The 16,008-nt window shown below is 42.1% G+C and overlaps 1 protein-coding gene across 7 annotated transcripts in view; it reads left to right on the top strand.

Annotated features, from left to right (window-relative positions):
- The first annotated feature begins 442 nt into the window (after positions 1 to 442).
- LOC124172778 overlaps positions 443 to 16,008 on the top strand; it is a 55,526-nt gene continuing 39,960 nt past the window's right edge. Inside the window, exons 1-3 of one of the 7 annotated variants that reach the window (XM_046552269.1) lie at positions 445 to 803; positions 1,267 to 1,772; positions 14,714 to 14,794. In XM_046552269.1, the coding sequence (XP_046408225.1) occupies positions 1,731 to 1,772; positions 14,714 to 14,794 (123 nt within the window). In that variant the 5' untranslated portion in view covers positions 445 to 803; positions 1,267 to 1,730. Of the gene's footprint in view, positions 1,773 to 14,713; positions 14,795 to 16,008 lie in introns of all 7 variants that reach the window. The other 6 variants (XM_046552268.1, XM_046552270.1, XM_046552267.1 and 3 more) reach the window with 6 other exon arrangements.

The following is a 16,008-nucleotide window of genomic DNA, read 5'->3' on the forward strand; positions in this document are numbered from 1 at the left end:
TATATATCTGATTTTTATTTTAAATAAATGTTGTTAAGCGTCATAAATTTTTTCTCTCCTTAAATACCGCGGCGAAAGGTGCTAGAAAATAACGCATTACTTTTTAACATGCTAATTTTTTAGGTTATTCATGGAGGTGAAATGATGTTTATTTTAAAGCCGCTCTTTATTTCTAAGTCAATAAATTTTATAGGGTGCTCCTCTATATAAACAACCAATGGGTTAAGCGGTAAACTAAAAGGTATTTCCTTCTTGGTCTGAATTTCTGGGTCGTCGATCGCAGTACTTAAATATATTTCCGAGCATAATCTCTCGTATCCCTTGCCTTGTTATTAGTTCTCACGATTACTTTTAATAAATAGCTGTTATAATACGAAATACAACCACTCGAATAACTCAACCCTACCGTAGTTTTTATCTTAACTTTAGGGAGGGTGAACGGAGGTCCATCCATATTAACATCACACAACGTCAACAGCTGAGAGGCCGATAGCATCCTGCGCAATTTGTATAGAGTTAGCCTATCATATACACTACAAAAGTGTCGACCATGGTCACATCTATACTTTCCCGTTTACACCACAATAGTATGATCATAATTTCCCGTTTACACAGCGCGAATAACGGCCGTTCCATTGTTTCATAAAACGTCATGCAAAAGGCGCAAATCGTCTTTCAGCTGATATTTTTTGTTAGTATCATCGTTCTACTGTGCTTGAGGTAGCGATAAATATAATTGATGAATTAATGTAGCATAGAAAAAATCTGTCGCATCGATTTAAGGAAGTATTTAGCAGGTGATGGTAGGAGATATTGAAATTTTTTTACAAATCTTTTGCTTGTCAGATGATTGCGGATTCAATGTTTGTAACATATCCACACAAAGATAGGATTTTTGATAACTTTCTTTGAATGATCACTTAATGAGTTGCATGGAAAGCAATGATGAGTAATTCATCGAGTCTCGTCAGAAACTTGTATATGTTATTAAGTAGTGTGGATGAACCGCCGTGAGTGAAAATATGCGTTTTTCTCTTATAATCATGAGTGGTGCAATGAACCGGAATTTAACTGTGTCCGGCTTTCATCATCTCAAATTATCTTATGCTTATATCTAGTTTTATATAAAAAAATCATTGAGGTATGTATATTTATCTCCTATATTTTCCAGCCAAGTCATTAGATGTATTTCTCGTTCAGAAATGCCTTAAATTGAAAATGAAATGACAGTAATTTAGTTGCTATTTTCTTATTTATTAATTTTAGGTGTGTGAGCTGCACTTCACATCGAGTGATATCAGAAAAGAATCTGTGGCCTTGCACGAGGAGATGGGGTGATAATTCGTGTTGAATTCACTGCCTTGACTGCTGGCCTAATCCTTTGTATCCAAAAGGGTTTCTCTAAGTGAAGCTATCATCAGCTGAGGTCCTGCGTGTAGTAGTCTCTGGTGCTCATATTCAATCAGCAATTTTGTGATATGATGCCTTGGTGGAAGTATCATAGGATGTTTAGAATTGTATGGTAATTCTGCAGCGTGCAATCTCCCTCCTACTCTCAATATGTCTTCACCATCTAGAAAAGGAAGTAGCTGCTTGAGTTTACTCTTACCATTTACAACGCTGTTTTCCTTTAATGAAGTCATATCAGATGAATATGATTCAACTTGTGCAATTTTGACAAGTTTTCTTGTTGCTGCCTTCAACTCATGCGGGGTCAGTGATGCAGAGGAATGCTGTTTTTTCCGTTGACAATTGGAAACAAATCGCAGCAGGTAGGCTGTTACCCTCTGTAATTTGGTAAAGGTTGAATAATTATGAATGAATAGCCTTTCAACCTTGCATGCATTTAAACAAATGATTGCATTTCTCTCATCGGGAATATCATCAAAGCACTCTTCCTTGCGGCCAATTACTTGGATCTTGTTTCAGCCAATCTGGACCCGCCCACCATAAGGAACACTCACGTAGCATTTCGGCAGATATTCCGCGGGAAATAAGATCAGCAGGGTTGTCTTGAGATGGTACATGCTTCCAGTCTTTTGTACTGCTCTGTATCTCAGCCACTCGGTTGGCAACAAATGTTTTCCATTTCGTCGGACATCCAGACACCCATGCCAAGGTTACTGTTGAATCTGTCCATAGATGTACGCTGTCAATTTTATGAATATGAGCGTTTTCTGCAGTTTCTTCATTAATCTTGATAGTATAGTAATGCTCCACATAGTTCCAATCTTGGGAGAGTTATTTGTTTAATGGGCGCTACCCTTGACTTTGAGCACAACAAATGCACTGTGTGTTCATTGTTTTGATTGGTAGATCGGATGTAAATACATGCCCCATAAGCTCTCTCAGAAGCATCTGAGAATCCATGTAATTCAATCGATCTTATTTAACCTCTTGTTAGCACGAAACGATTAATCATAATGTCATTCATTGCTGGGATCTGTTTACATAGAGAAAACCATTCTTGTAATAGTTGACATGGTAATCTTTCATCCCAATCATATTTGCACTGCCACAGTTTCTGCATGAATATTTTGAAGGTTATGGTGATTGGACTCACTAATCCTAAGGGATCAAATGTTGATGATATTACAGAGAGAATTTTCCTTTTCGTGCAGTATGAATCCAAAACTGGCAATAGAGGTTTGTGGATTGAATTCACAATAACAAACTGATCAGATTTAGGTAGCCATTTCAAACCTAGTGTTTTCACCATCTGACTATCATCATCTGCCAACGAATGGTTTAGCTCTTTTAATTGCGTTGGAATGGCTTCCAACACCTTCCTGTCATTACTGCACCATTTTCTGAGTTGAAATCCTCCTAGTTCTAATAATTCTTGTAGTTCCCTTTGTAGTTTGATTGCACTTTCTGGAGTATCTGATCCAGTTAAACCGTCGTCCACGTAAAAATCTCTTGTCAAGGCCTCTGCTGTGTCTGGCCTCTATTGTGGTCCGTGCATAATGTGAACTTACGACCATACAAATATTGGTTGAATTTTTTTACACCATACACAACTGCTAAGGCTTCTTTGTCTCTCTGTGAGTATTTACATTCTGCCTGAGATAGCGTTCTAGAGTGGAATGCAATCGGTTTCTCCACACCTTCATTGGTCACGATGCTTAATAATCAACTGACACCCATAGAACTTGCATCAACAGCTAGTTTTAAAGGCAAACTAGGATCATAATGTGCTAAAACAGGGGCTCCAGTTAACACTTCCTTAACATGGTTAAAAGATGCTGTACACTCATCATCAAATTTAAATGTCACACCCTTTCTTAACAAATTATATAATGGTCTCAAGATTGTTGACATGTTACTGATGAACTTTCCATAATAATTAATTAAACCAATAAATGCTTTGACTTCAGTGACAGTCTTAGGAATAGGTGCATTAACTATGGCTGATATTTTAGACTGTTGTCGTTACGATGTTGTCATTGTTTTTAATGTCTGCAGTCCCTCTTTGTCTATGATAAACCCCAGGTATTCTACCTGGTCCGCAAAAAACGTGCATTTGTCTTTTCTTACTGTAAAGCCTTTTTCACTAAAGCGCTTGCATACTTCTTGCAATCTACGAAAATGAGTTTCATTATCAGGAGCAGTGATAAGAACATCATCCATGAATACTGAGATACCTTCTAAGTTTTGCAAGGCTTGTTCAATTACCCTTTGGAATATTCCAGGAGCTGACGAGATTCCGTAGGGCATTCAGCAATAAGAAAAAAGACCCTTAAGCGTACTTATTGTACATAGTTTTTGAGAGTTCTCGTCTAACTCTAATTGCTTATAAGCTTGGCTCAAATCTAATTTGCTAAAACTTACTCCCTGCTGTAAATTAGCAAATAAATCTTCAATCCTAGGGATAGGGTATTTATCTGTTTCCAAGTACTGATTTAAGGTAACCTTAAAATCACCACATATCCCCATATCGCCGTTCTTTTTTAAAACGGGCACAATTGGAGTTCCCCACTCAGAACTTTCTATAGGGACTAAAATGTGTTCATCTATTAGGCGCTGGAGTTCTTTTTCAACCTTGCCTTTTATAGAGAAGGGTATTGGTCGTGGTTTAAAGTACCTTGGCCTAGAGTTTTCCTTCAGGTAAAGCCTTACCGGTTCTCCCTTATACTGCCCCAATTTGTCAGTAAATACTTCAGGAAATTGACCGAATAACTCGGCTTTCATTATTTCAACATTAGTATCCTTACTGAAACGTTTATCAATGGCACACAAGTTGCTCTTAAATGAAATATCTACTCCAAGCACTTTGAGCCACTCACGACCCATTAATGGATGTGAGCCTCCCTTAATAAGATAAAAATCCAAATTTCTATAATACATATTTTCATAGCACACATCAACCGTTACCTTTCCTAAAGGTAAAATGGGTTCATTAGTATACGAACGCAGAGTGAGATCACAAGGCGACAACAATGTGCAAGAACTGAAATTATTTTTGTAAAATTGGTCACTACAAACAGTGACACTGGCTCCCGTGTCTACTTCAAAAGTTGTTTCCCGACCTTGAACTAAAACCTTAATTTTAACAGGGTCAACCGTAGTTACTTCTGTTACTCTTTCACTCACATTGAATAAATGTTGAACATCTTCAACGCAACCTTTGGAATGATCGTTACCCGAGATGCTTTTGGAATTACACACATTAGAGTGATCATCACTCACGAAATTGTGTTGCCCATTATGTGCAGATCTTTTATTTTGAAATTTAAACTGATTTTGCCCATTTTTCTTAAACTTATAACAATGGTAGTCTGGTATCTTACCAGATTCTGCTGACTTACACACTTTAGAAATGTGATTTCTCTTACCACATTTATGGCACACAACACCAAACAACCTGCACTGCTTTCTGTAATGGCCATACTGCCCACAGCACAAACACTGCACTTTCTCTAGTAGTAGTAGGTTTGGGGTTAAGGGTGCGTCGACAGCTAAGGTCATTAGCACCACGCGCAATCAAATTGCGACATAAGCATATACTATAATTTCAGTTTGGTGCGGCACTGTTGACAATATTGATGTAAACTTCGAGCCTATCAAATCGAATTCACAAGACCAGTTTTCTTAACGAATTCTATGACGCGGCATAGGCGGCCAGGGTCATCGCCCAGAATAAATTCTAGGTTGCCCCTGACGCCTGTCCGGCTTCGCGTAATATGATGCTCATCACACTCCGTCAAGAGGTGTCTCACAGTCAGGGGACAGTCACAATAGCCACATCGAGGTGGGATCTTGTCTTGGGTGAAGAGATAGGAATGTGTCAGGGCGCAATGACCGATTCTCAGTCTAGTAATAATGACCTCCTCCCTACGATTCCTCCCAACAGAAGAGGGCCACATTGACGTAACCGATTTGATAATTCTCAGTTTGTTATTCGTTACGTTCGTCCATACCTCACTCCACTGCCGTAGAACTATTCCGCGCATGGCCATCTGCAGGTCTTGATAGGTTACAGTAGTCGAAGCCTGCGCCGGCAGCGTGAGCGCCGCCTTTGCAGCTGCATCTGCTTTTTCGTTTCCTGTTATTCCCATGTGCCCGACCCATAGGAACGACACTTGGCGTCCACGTTTACAGATATAATATAGAGCGATTTGGATATCTTGCACAATAGGGTGCGTCGGGAAAATAGCGGCGATAGATTGCAGCGAGCTCTTTGAGTCGGTGCATACTATGGTGGAAGGGTTGCAATCGTCGGCGACCATCCCCAACGCCATCTTAATGGCGATAAGCTCCGCTGTGTATATGCTACACAACGGGCTGAGTCTCGTCTGCTTGATGCCGTGGTATGCCGAGGACACTGCGCAGGCACAGGCGGCTTCCGACTTGGATCCGTCTGTATACATGAGTCGACTGCCCTTATGGCGACTGACGAATTCATTAAAATGACACTGATACTCTGAGGCAGTGGAGTATTCTTTCTGGAGTCCTTTAAAAGCATCATAAATTTTGGGATGTGGAATTATCCATGGCGGGATATCGGGGTAAACGATTGGAGCTACATCCGGGAGTTGAATTCCGGATGCTTCGATGAACTCTTTCAATCGTACACATAGTGGCTTAGTGGCTCTCGTTCTTATAATAAAAATTCTTAAAAACTTTGGATTAAAAACAATGTTAAAACACGGGTGACCTCTTGAGGCTAAGATTTTCGCCGCGTAGTTTAACATCAGGATGTTCCTTCGGCTCTGCAAAGGCGGCTCTCCAGCGTCTGCATAAATGCTGAGCACCGGGCTGGTGCGGAAGGCACCAGTTGAGAGCCGCAACCCTGTGTTGTGCAGCGTCGTCAAGGTTCTTAAAATTGACTCGCGGCCAGACGAGTAAATAAAACTCCCATAGTCCAGCTTGGACCGAACAAGTGCGCGATATAGTAAAAGCATCATGCTGCGGTCGGCGCCCCATGAGGAGTGGGTTAAAAACTTTAAAATATTTAGGGTCCTAAGACAATTATTTCTTAAAAACTGAATATGTTCCCGCCAATTTAATCGGTGGTCTAGGGTCATACCTAGGAACCGAGCCGACTCCACGTACGGAAGGGGTCTGCCATCCAGTTTTAAAACTGGAGGGGCAAAGTAACCTCTCTTCCGGTGAAAATGCACGCATTTGGTCTTTTCCGCTGAAAATTTAAAACCATTTTTCCGTGACCAGTTGCCTAGGTTATTTAAAGCTAACTGTAGTTGTCTGGCTACCGATACAAGTTTGGACGACCGGTAAAAGATTGCCAGGTCATCCACGAACAGCGAGCTCATCGTTGGGGCTTTGACACAATCCGCCACGTCATTTACGGCTATCGCGAAAAGTGTCACGCTCAATACGGAGCCCTGTGGTACCCCATTTTCCAGGGAATAAGATTGCGATAAGTCTCGGCCTATTCTGACCTTAAAAGTGCGGTTCTTTAAAAAAATTTCAATGAATATTGGCAGATGGCCTCTAAATCCCCATTTGTGGAGCGTCAAGAGTATTTTCCGGCGCCAGACCCGGTCGTAAGCCTTCTCTAGATCAAAGAAAATACCAACAACGTGCTGACGAAGGACAAAGGCCTCCTGGATGTAGTTCTCTGTCCTGACAAGGTGGTCAACTGTCGATCGGCCGCGTCGGAAGCCACATTGGACAGTGGAAAGAAGGTTTCGACGCTCCAGCCACCAAACAAGTCGTCGGTTCACCATTCTTTCCATTACCTTACACAGACAGCTGGTGAGGGATATTGGACGATAGTTGTTCGGATCAGATTTATCCTTGCCCTGTTTTAAAATTGGAATAACTATAGATTCGCGCCAGGACGGTGGGAATCTTCTCTCTGCCCAAAGTTGATTGAAACATAAAAGAACTTCCAATAAAGCTCTCTCTGGAAGATTCCGGAGAAAGGCATTATGGATCTAGTCCATCCCTGGAGACGTGTCGCGGGAAGCTGCGATTGCTGATTTTAGTTCCCAAAGGGAAAATGGGACATTGTAGTCCGCCAGTGTCCCCCTATCAGCGAAAGAAAGTGTGTGCAATTCGCAGCGTCTCTTCAAGGATAGGAAGGAGTCCTCATAATTGGAGTTGCCACTTATGTTAGCTAACAGCCGTCCGAATATCTTGCTGATGGCGGCCGATGAGGTTACGATGTTGTCATTGTTTTTAATGTATGTGACTCCATGCTGACGGTGGTCACCACAGATACTCCTCACCTTTTTCCACACCTGCGACACTGGTGTCCGGCAGTTTATCCCGGATACAAATGACATCCAGGAGTCTTTCTTCGCCTCTTTGACCACCTTTCGGGCTTTGGCTCGGAGACGGCGAAAGGAAGCCAAATTTATGGCTGTTGGGTATTTATTAAAAATTCTTAGCGCTCTCTTGCGTGCCTGAATAGCCTTGGCGCAATCGTCGTTCCACCATGGAACGGAAGGCTTCATACGGGCGTGTCCTGACCTTGGCACACTACTATTTGCACATTCGCCGATACTGTTTGTCAAAAATTCAATATTCTGGATACCACAGCGGCCTTCGTTAAATGTAAAATTGAATGATTCTTTAAAAAGAGCCCAGTCGGCTCTCCGGATACTCCAATTGCTAGGACGTAAAATATTGGGGTTAAAATATTCCTCTCTATTAATAGCAATGGGGAAGTGATCACTCCCACATAGATCGTCGTGAACATTCATTTGGAATTTGTCCATTAATGTGCTCGAAGTAAAACAAAGGTCAATAGTCGAATAATTGCCGTTAAAACTATTGAACCTAGTTTTCTTTCCGTCGTTTAATAAAACCAGGTTAGAGACTGTTAAAAACTGCGATAAAATGCGTCCTCTCTGATTGCACTGTGCCCTGGAGCTACCCCATAGTGTATCATGGGCATTAAAATCACCTACTATAATAAAGGGTTTTGACAGTTGGCAGATAAGGGAGTCTAAATAAAAAAGGGTCACCGGTGCCCCCTCTGGAAGGTATACGTTACATAGAGTCACCGACTGGGGGCCGTGCAGCGTTACCGCTACCGCCTGAAAAGGCGTGTTAAGCGCCACCCGGGAGACATGAAGGGTCTCCCTAGTGGCGATCATAACACCACCGTGTGCCCGTTGGCCACTTATGTCGTCATATCTAAAAACGTTAAAACCACTTAAAATACCCTTGTCCGTTGCTTTAAAATGTGTTTCTTGCAGGCAAATGCACATTGGATTGAAATCACGCAGTAAAATGGCCAGCTCCTCCTTGTGCCGATAAAAACCATTACAATTCCTTTGTAAAATAAAAGCCATGATTAAAGATAAATAAAAAACTTGAACTGCGTGAGGTATGTTCAGCGCTTAAGTCTATTCTTCTTTGTCTTTTTCTTGGCTTGGAGGATCTCTGTCTCTGAGAGACTTTCGTCTTCCTCCATTGACTCTGGTTGGTTCAGTTTACCTTTTGTGACGCCGGAGGTAGTTGGGGGTGGCGTAACCTCACGCTTCTTTTGCGTTACGCCAGTGTTTTGATTGGTTGGGTTCCTTTTAGGGGAACCCACAGCGGTGGAATTATTTTTAGCAGCCGGTTTAGATGCCTTATCCGGTTTGGCAGGTTTTACAGTGTTATTATCATTCTTGGGGATAGAGTCGGTTTGTGTGCCAATTGAGGCCTTAGTGACCGTTGATTCGACAACCTTAGCAAAGGATTTCGAGAAGGTCGGGGCAGTTATTGATCTATACTTCTTCCTTGCATCAAAATATGTAATTTTCTCTGTTGTTTTAATCTCCATTATTTTACGCTCTTCTAACATTTTTGGGCATTTGCGGGAATAAGCGGGGTGTGTGCCCTCGCAGTTCACACATTGCGGACCCTTGGGGCAGCTGGAGTCACCGTGTGAATCCTGGCCGCAGCGTGGGCAGGTGGCCTTGCCTTCGCATCGCGTTGCGATGTGACCGAAGCGCTGGCACTGGAAGCAGCGCATCGGGGCTGGTATGAATGGTCGCACGGGAACTGATTCATACCCTATGAACACCTTGTCGGGGAGCCGATCGCACGAAAACGTAAGCACTACGGATGTGGTATTTGTTACTTCTCCGTTCCGTTTTGTGGTTAGTCGACGAACATCGCTCACTCCCTGAGATGCCATCTCATGCTTTATTTCGTCGACTTCCACATACAAAAGATCGTAGTGACTAATTACGCCCCGACAAGTGTTTAGGGTTCGGTGGACCTCCACTGTCACTGGGATATCATTTAACAGCTTCATTTTAAGGATCTTCTCGCTTTGCGCCTTGTTCGATGTTTCAATTAATAGGGTCCCGTCGCGTAACTTCTTTGCAGACTTTATGTCTCCCGGTACTGCTGCAGATAACACTTTACGGATTAAGAAGGGGGACACTTTTTTCAGCGTTTCCCCTTCCTTCTGGCTTTTCATTATAAAGAACTTGTTGTTTTTCATTTCTCCCCCGCCCGTTTCCGGACGGGATCTTTTTGGAGGTGGAGATAAATTGTGATCCATAGACTAACCCTTTATTCATCCCCTGGGCTCCCCACCCACCACGGAGCCACACATTCGGGACGCCACACCGAGATCCGGTGTGGTCGCCAGGGCTACCCAAGGGATATAGGAACCTTCGATAGGAGGTCTCTTTCGGGTTAGAACCTCCAGCGCGGGGGCCCTCCCAACCCACACGCCTTCGGCCGCCCTACGGAGACCCCCATATCTCCAGCACTAACCCGTCCTGGCGTACGCTCGGAAGGAGCCGCCAAGCTCCCCAGCCGCCAGGAGCCGATTGACCGAGCTGGGCTCTTCTCGGCCGCCCGTTTTTCGGGGAATCCAGGGCCGAAGTGGGGTGTTGGACTCCGGCCCATACCGGGTTTCCGACGCCCAGCTGGGTGCCGGAGAACTCACCCACCAGGATCCCCTTCTCCCCCTTGTACGGGTCTCCACGCACGGCAAACACGTGGGTGAATCTGGACGCCAGATGTTTCGGCTACTCAGCACAGCAGAGTCACATGCTGTCTGGACGCTATCCTAGCGTACGAAGGGATTTTTGACGAGGTTGTCTCCCCGGTGGGCTCGGGTCCGTGGGGGCGCGACTCCCCAAAGGAAGAGATTACTCTCTTCCCCCCGTACGGGGGCACTTTCTCTAATCTTGACCTCTGGTTTGCTCCGCACCCATCCTTCGTCTGTGGACGTTGTTGTGCTGCCATCTGCTGGACTCGGCCGCTGCTGTTGTTGACCGTCAGCGTCGCTGCATCCTTCTCCGCCGCCTCCACCGAGCAGACGATTTTCACTGCCTGGTCGTAGGTCAGGGCTGCCTCTCCCAGTAATCTCTGCTTGGTTGATTCACTTCTGATACCGCTCACCAATCGGTCTCTGAGGTAGTCATTAAGAGCCGCGCCAAACTCGCAGTAGGTGGATAACTTTTTGAGACTGGTGATGTACTCTGCTATGGATTCGCCATCATGCTGATTCCTTTTACTAAACTTGTATCGCTCGGCAATGAACGATGGCTTAGGATACAAGTGTTCCTGATTCAACTTCACTAACTCGTTTAAAGTTTTTGAAGATGGTTTTGCAGGCGTACATAGATCCCGCAATAAACTATAAGTTTTCACACCTACGACAGTTAGTAGTGTGCTCACTTTTTTTTCATCTGCTACATTATTGCAGTCCACAAATAGTTCAAAACGCTCAATATAAGAGTCCCAACTTTCCACGCAGTTATCGAATTCACCGATTCGCCTATAATACCTGACATAATTGCTCCTTTTCTAAATGAATAACGGCGTACTTATTCACCGTTACCTGTTTAGACATCAAAATGTTCAGATTTTGAGTCCCCACGTGGTGCATGATAATGAAGGTACAACTTCCTTCCGTTTTAACTTTCGTAAAAAAAAACTAACCGCGTACAATCGAACTGGTTGCATTGCACACACGGGTTGTAATTAATTTTACGGAATTATACGAAACTATACATCTCGTCGCCAATTGTAACGTACTACAGGCCTTGAGAGGGATTGGCTAATTGAAACTTCAGTGAACTGCATTTCGTGAGAGGCACACACAGACTGACTGACTCCGCCGGTTCTTTTCAGCCTTGCTTCTACAGTGGCGCCAATGTTGGCCAATCACATTTATTCTTTTTCATACATTACAACATACATTTTCATACATTACATATGTTGTCTCAGGTAGGGTGCAATTTAGGTGCATACTGCTATTTGTACTTTTCTTTTGGGTGTTCTATTTATATTAATGTTTACATTGTAGTCGTAAGATATTTTTGTCGTATATTGCTTTATTAATTGGTTACTCCACGTTTAGGTACGTTTTGTCAATTTGTGAATAGGTGACCCCGAGAAATATGACGAAAGTTGAGTGCCTAACTACCCGACTCTTCAGGTTGATTTAACGAAAAGCGGAACCTGTTCCAATCTGGTTTTTACATTTAGTTTAAAATTAGACTGTTCACACTATTAAGTACATCATCGTGAACTCGTGAAATTTAATGCTCGTAGTTAACCGGTCTTCAATGCAGTAGAATTATTTATAGTGGAGTAAAAGGATGCAGCCAGCCCGATTGCATCGTTCAAAAGTAGGCATAATCGTTTAAAATTTCTGTAAAATGTAAAATTAATTTTTATTATTGGTATTGTACCCCACGGTTCCACGTTATCTTACCCCATGGCGTTTTGTTGCATTAGAAGAAAAAAATTGAAGAACGAGCCGAGGTCATTGGTAAAAAATTTGGCTAATCGGAAGGCCGAGAGGTTTAAAGTTTGCAACTGACAAGGTTGATAAACAGATAACTGCAATATTGACGAGCCTCGTTTTCTGTGATGATTTTCAACAATGTCTAATTTTTAAGAAAAAACTGTTTCGGTTCTACATTCTGTTTTGGTTTTAATAATTTCGATTGAAGTTACATGCACTGAAATAAATTATTTTTGTTGAAGAGTATACCTTGCTGCACTTTTCTCTGAAGTCCCCATGTAAAGAGTGCTTTGTCATTTATGTAAAGTCAGGAAAATAGAAAATGAGAGTGGATTCTGTACACTTTCCAGCATTATTTTCACTCTTCAGTGTGACATCAATTCTTAATTAATAAATTTCGTCTTTTTTCCATAAAACATTGCAGAAATTAAATGAGTGTTATTGTATTTTACATAACTCCTGACATAAAGTTGGTTTCTTACTATAATTTGGCATGCTTGTTTTTTAAATATAATACCTGCATTGGTGTGCTTTGTCTTAAATGAAGAGATCTTGGCAGTTGTGTGTATAAGATTTTTTCCAAATTTTAATTGCATCTTCTTCAACAAATTCATTGACACAATTGCAAAGAAACTAAATACAGGGTGTCCCATTTATCTTGACCACCTGAAATAATTTTTGTCCAGATGCAAATTCAAAAATGTGTCAAGCAAATGTTCATTAGCCGTCAGAGGGACATTAATCAGCGTGATTGCCTTCCTAATTGTAGCTTTGTTATTTACAAAGATATGAACAGCGGTATGTCTTTTTTAAATGGCACCCTACATTTTTTATACAGCAATTCATTTCAGTTCCTAAAGACTTATTCACAAATGTAGCGCAGTGGACCATGTTTTGACTTGGTTGTCATTTGTTTATTGCTAACTCCAGTAAGTGGACGTGGTTGTGGTCCCGCGCTGAAAGTGACTTTCAAGTTATGTATTGACTTGCTTTTCATTTGTTTACTGCCAACTCTGGTAAGTGGACGAGTTTCTTATGTTTTCATATTGTTGAGTTTATGTTAATGGTCCACTGTGCTACATTTTATAAGTCTTTAAGAGATGAAATGAATCGCTGAATAAAAAATATAGGGTGCCATTTAAAAAAAAACATACCGCTGTTCATATCTTTGTAAATATCAAAGCTACAAGGAAGGCAGTCATGCCAATTAATGTCCCCCTGATGGCCAATGAACATTTGCTTGACACAATTTTTGAATTTGCATCTGGACAAAAAGTTATTTCAGGCGGTCAAGATAAATAGGACACACTGTATATCTATCTCGTAAATTCCTTTCTGGAAATGCTGCATTGGTTGCATTCTCTGTTTGTCGTTTCACTCCTCATCTTGGAAGCACGTTCAAGAGAATGAGAGAGAAAACATTCTCGTCGTGATCTTTTATACGATTCATTATCCCATTGTCGGCCCAATTTGAACTCCCTTGGAAGGCGATAGCCATTGGGCACTAAGCCAGAATCACGCGTTCATTTCATTCGTCATTTTCAAGTGATCACTCGCAAATGATCGTCGCCGGCCATTGTTTTTCGTGATCACTGCAATGAAGAGGATTCCCATCACTTTTTTCATCACTAGTCTGGTCGCTTTTTCCATCCCTAAAACTCACTAAAACCCCATATCAGCCAATCAGAAGGCATGACCGTATGTTGTGATTGCAGTGCAACATTTGACAATAGGGTGGTTTCCTATTATTTTTTATTGCCTAAATCTAAAGATTATTACTCCTGGAGTACGTACCTATTTCACGCTTTTAGATTTTTAAATGACAATGTATATTTTTTGCGACTAAATGAAAGGTGAAAATTTTCAAGCGCGCGAAAATGCGACGCGTAAGTATGAATGCCGGGAAATCTCTCCGTACGTCGTATTTCTGGTTCCCCCTCCCTCCCGGTGAGGTGACCTTGAGGCGAGGCTTAGCGCTGATATGTCGCAGGCTGCTAGCGGCTAGCTGAGTACCCTGCTGGCTGGTAGTGCTTGGCTTAAGTAAGGATTATTAATACCTTATCAAACGAGGAAAACTTTCCGACCTTAGCCAGTTTTAATAAGTGATTATTAAGACATGTTTCCCTGAGCTCTGCGCCTCTTCCATGCATTGGTAACCTCAGACGATGTATAACTCCTATCTTCTCCTATGGAAACTAGGTCCCTGTGATGTCACGTGAAGTGGCATCCATCGCATGGGCGCCAATCTGTCCTCTCTCAAATGAGGATAAAAATGGACCAATGCCATTTGTCTAAACCGGCATTTCTCAAACGAAATAATTTTTATATTATGAATACACTAATGGTGGGTAACGAATCGCAATTATTGCCTTTTCTTTTCTACCCTATTGTGGGAACAACATAGATAAACAAACACGCTATCTATATTTTAGTGATGCAGGTGCTTTGACAAAGAGCTGTGATATCGGAAATGATGCGATAAGATGCAGGAGGGTGATGATGTCAGTTGATGTGACTCGTGTCTTTCTTTTGTTTTAGGTCCAGGATGGATCTCCAGGGCAACAGGCTGGCCTCGAATCATTCTTTGACTTCATTGTTTCCATCGGGAACAAAAGATTGGTATGTGTAGATAAGTAACCTTTGGTCTACAACGAGACTTAAGCTTCAAATGACGCTATACACGGTGAATGATCATGCAAATGATATCATGCGCTGTGTGTAACGGAAAAATTTGCGAATGAACCGTCACGCGCATGTACATTCAATGAAAATTATAATATATATGTATGTGCTATTTTTGCTGGCATGATACCGTGAATCAGTGGCGCAGCAAGGGGGAGTAAAACCTCCCCCAGAGCTCAGAAAATTTTTTAAGCTTTATCCATTTTACTTATTTGGATCAGTATTATTTAATAGAATAGTGTTAGGATTAATCAAATATCCCTCAGAAAGCCATAAAACCCGCCATTTTAAGCCATTATTCTTATAAATTTTCTGGCAGTGGGCCCCTGCAACTCCTGCTAACCCTGGTGGGTATGCAATACCCCCACACCCGTAAGTACTAGGTAGTTGCGCCTAAAACCCCCTCTAACCTTAATTCTTAGCTGCACCCCTGCCGTGAATGATGGCATGATAATTCACGGTCTATAGCAGCCATAAGGGAACCAAAATGCAACTATACAATGGTTAAGTAAACTATAAGACATAAAATGTATGGGCCAAAAAAAAAGCTATTCAGGCTTCTATCAGGGATATCTCTCTCCATTCGCCTGACATTTCGGAACCCATATTGAATTCCATCATGAAGGCTGATGGTGAGTGGATCAAGTGAGCCAGCTTTTTATGCTGTTTCTTAGTTGTCACATGATTGGCTTGGAGTCAGCCAAACAGATTCGGCAACGATACTTTCGATCAAATCGCCAATTTTTGTCGGATCTTCACCAAAATTAGTATGCATAACTCAGTGTGCAGATGAATGAGTGGACAGTGTCTGTGAGTGACTGGCCTTGTAATGATGATCGAAATATCGAGTTTTCTTTGGATGTGTCTATCGTAGTTCTACAATCAAGTTTGAGAGGTTTTCAAGGTTTCACGACGACTTTCACGGCTATATTCTGGTTTTTTCGCGGTGTACAAAATTCGTGGCTCATTCATGGTTATAAAGTTCTCACGGTTGGGTGGGAACCCTAACTGAGCAATGCGTGGAAACCATCCCTGAAGAGAAACTGGGGTGACAGTATAGTTTTATCGAATCGCCAATTTTCGTCAGATCTTCACCAAAATTATCAATGCATAACTTATTTCACATTCTAAACAATCCTAGGGGTGGGCGA

This window comes from Ischnura elegans (genome assembly GCF_921293095.1).
Source record: "Ischnura elegans chromosome 13 unlocalized genomic scaffold, ioIscEleg1.1 SUPER_13_unloc_2, whole genome shotgun sequence".
Lineage (NCBI taxonomy): Eukaryota > Metazoa > Arthropoda > Insecta > Odonata > Coenagrionidae > Ischnura > Ischnura elegans.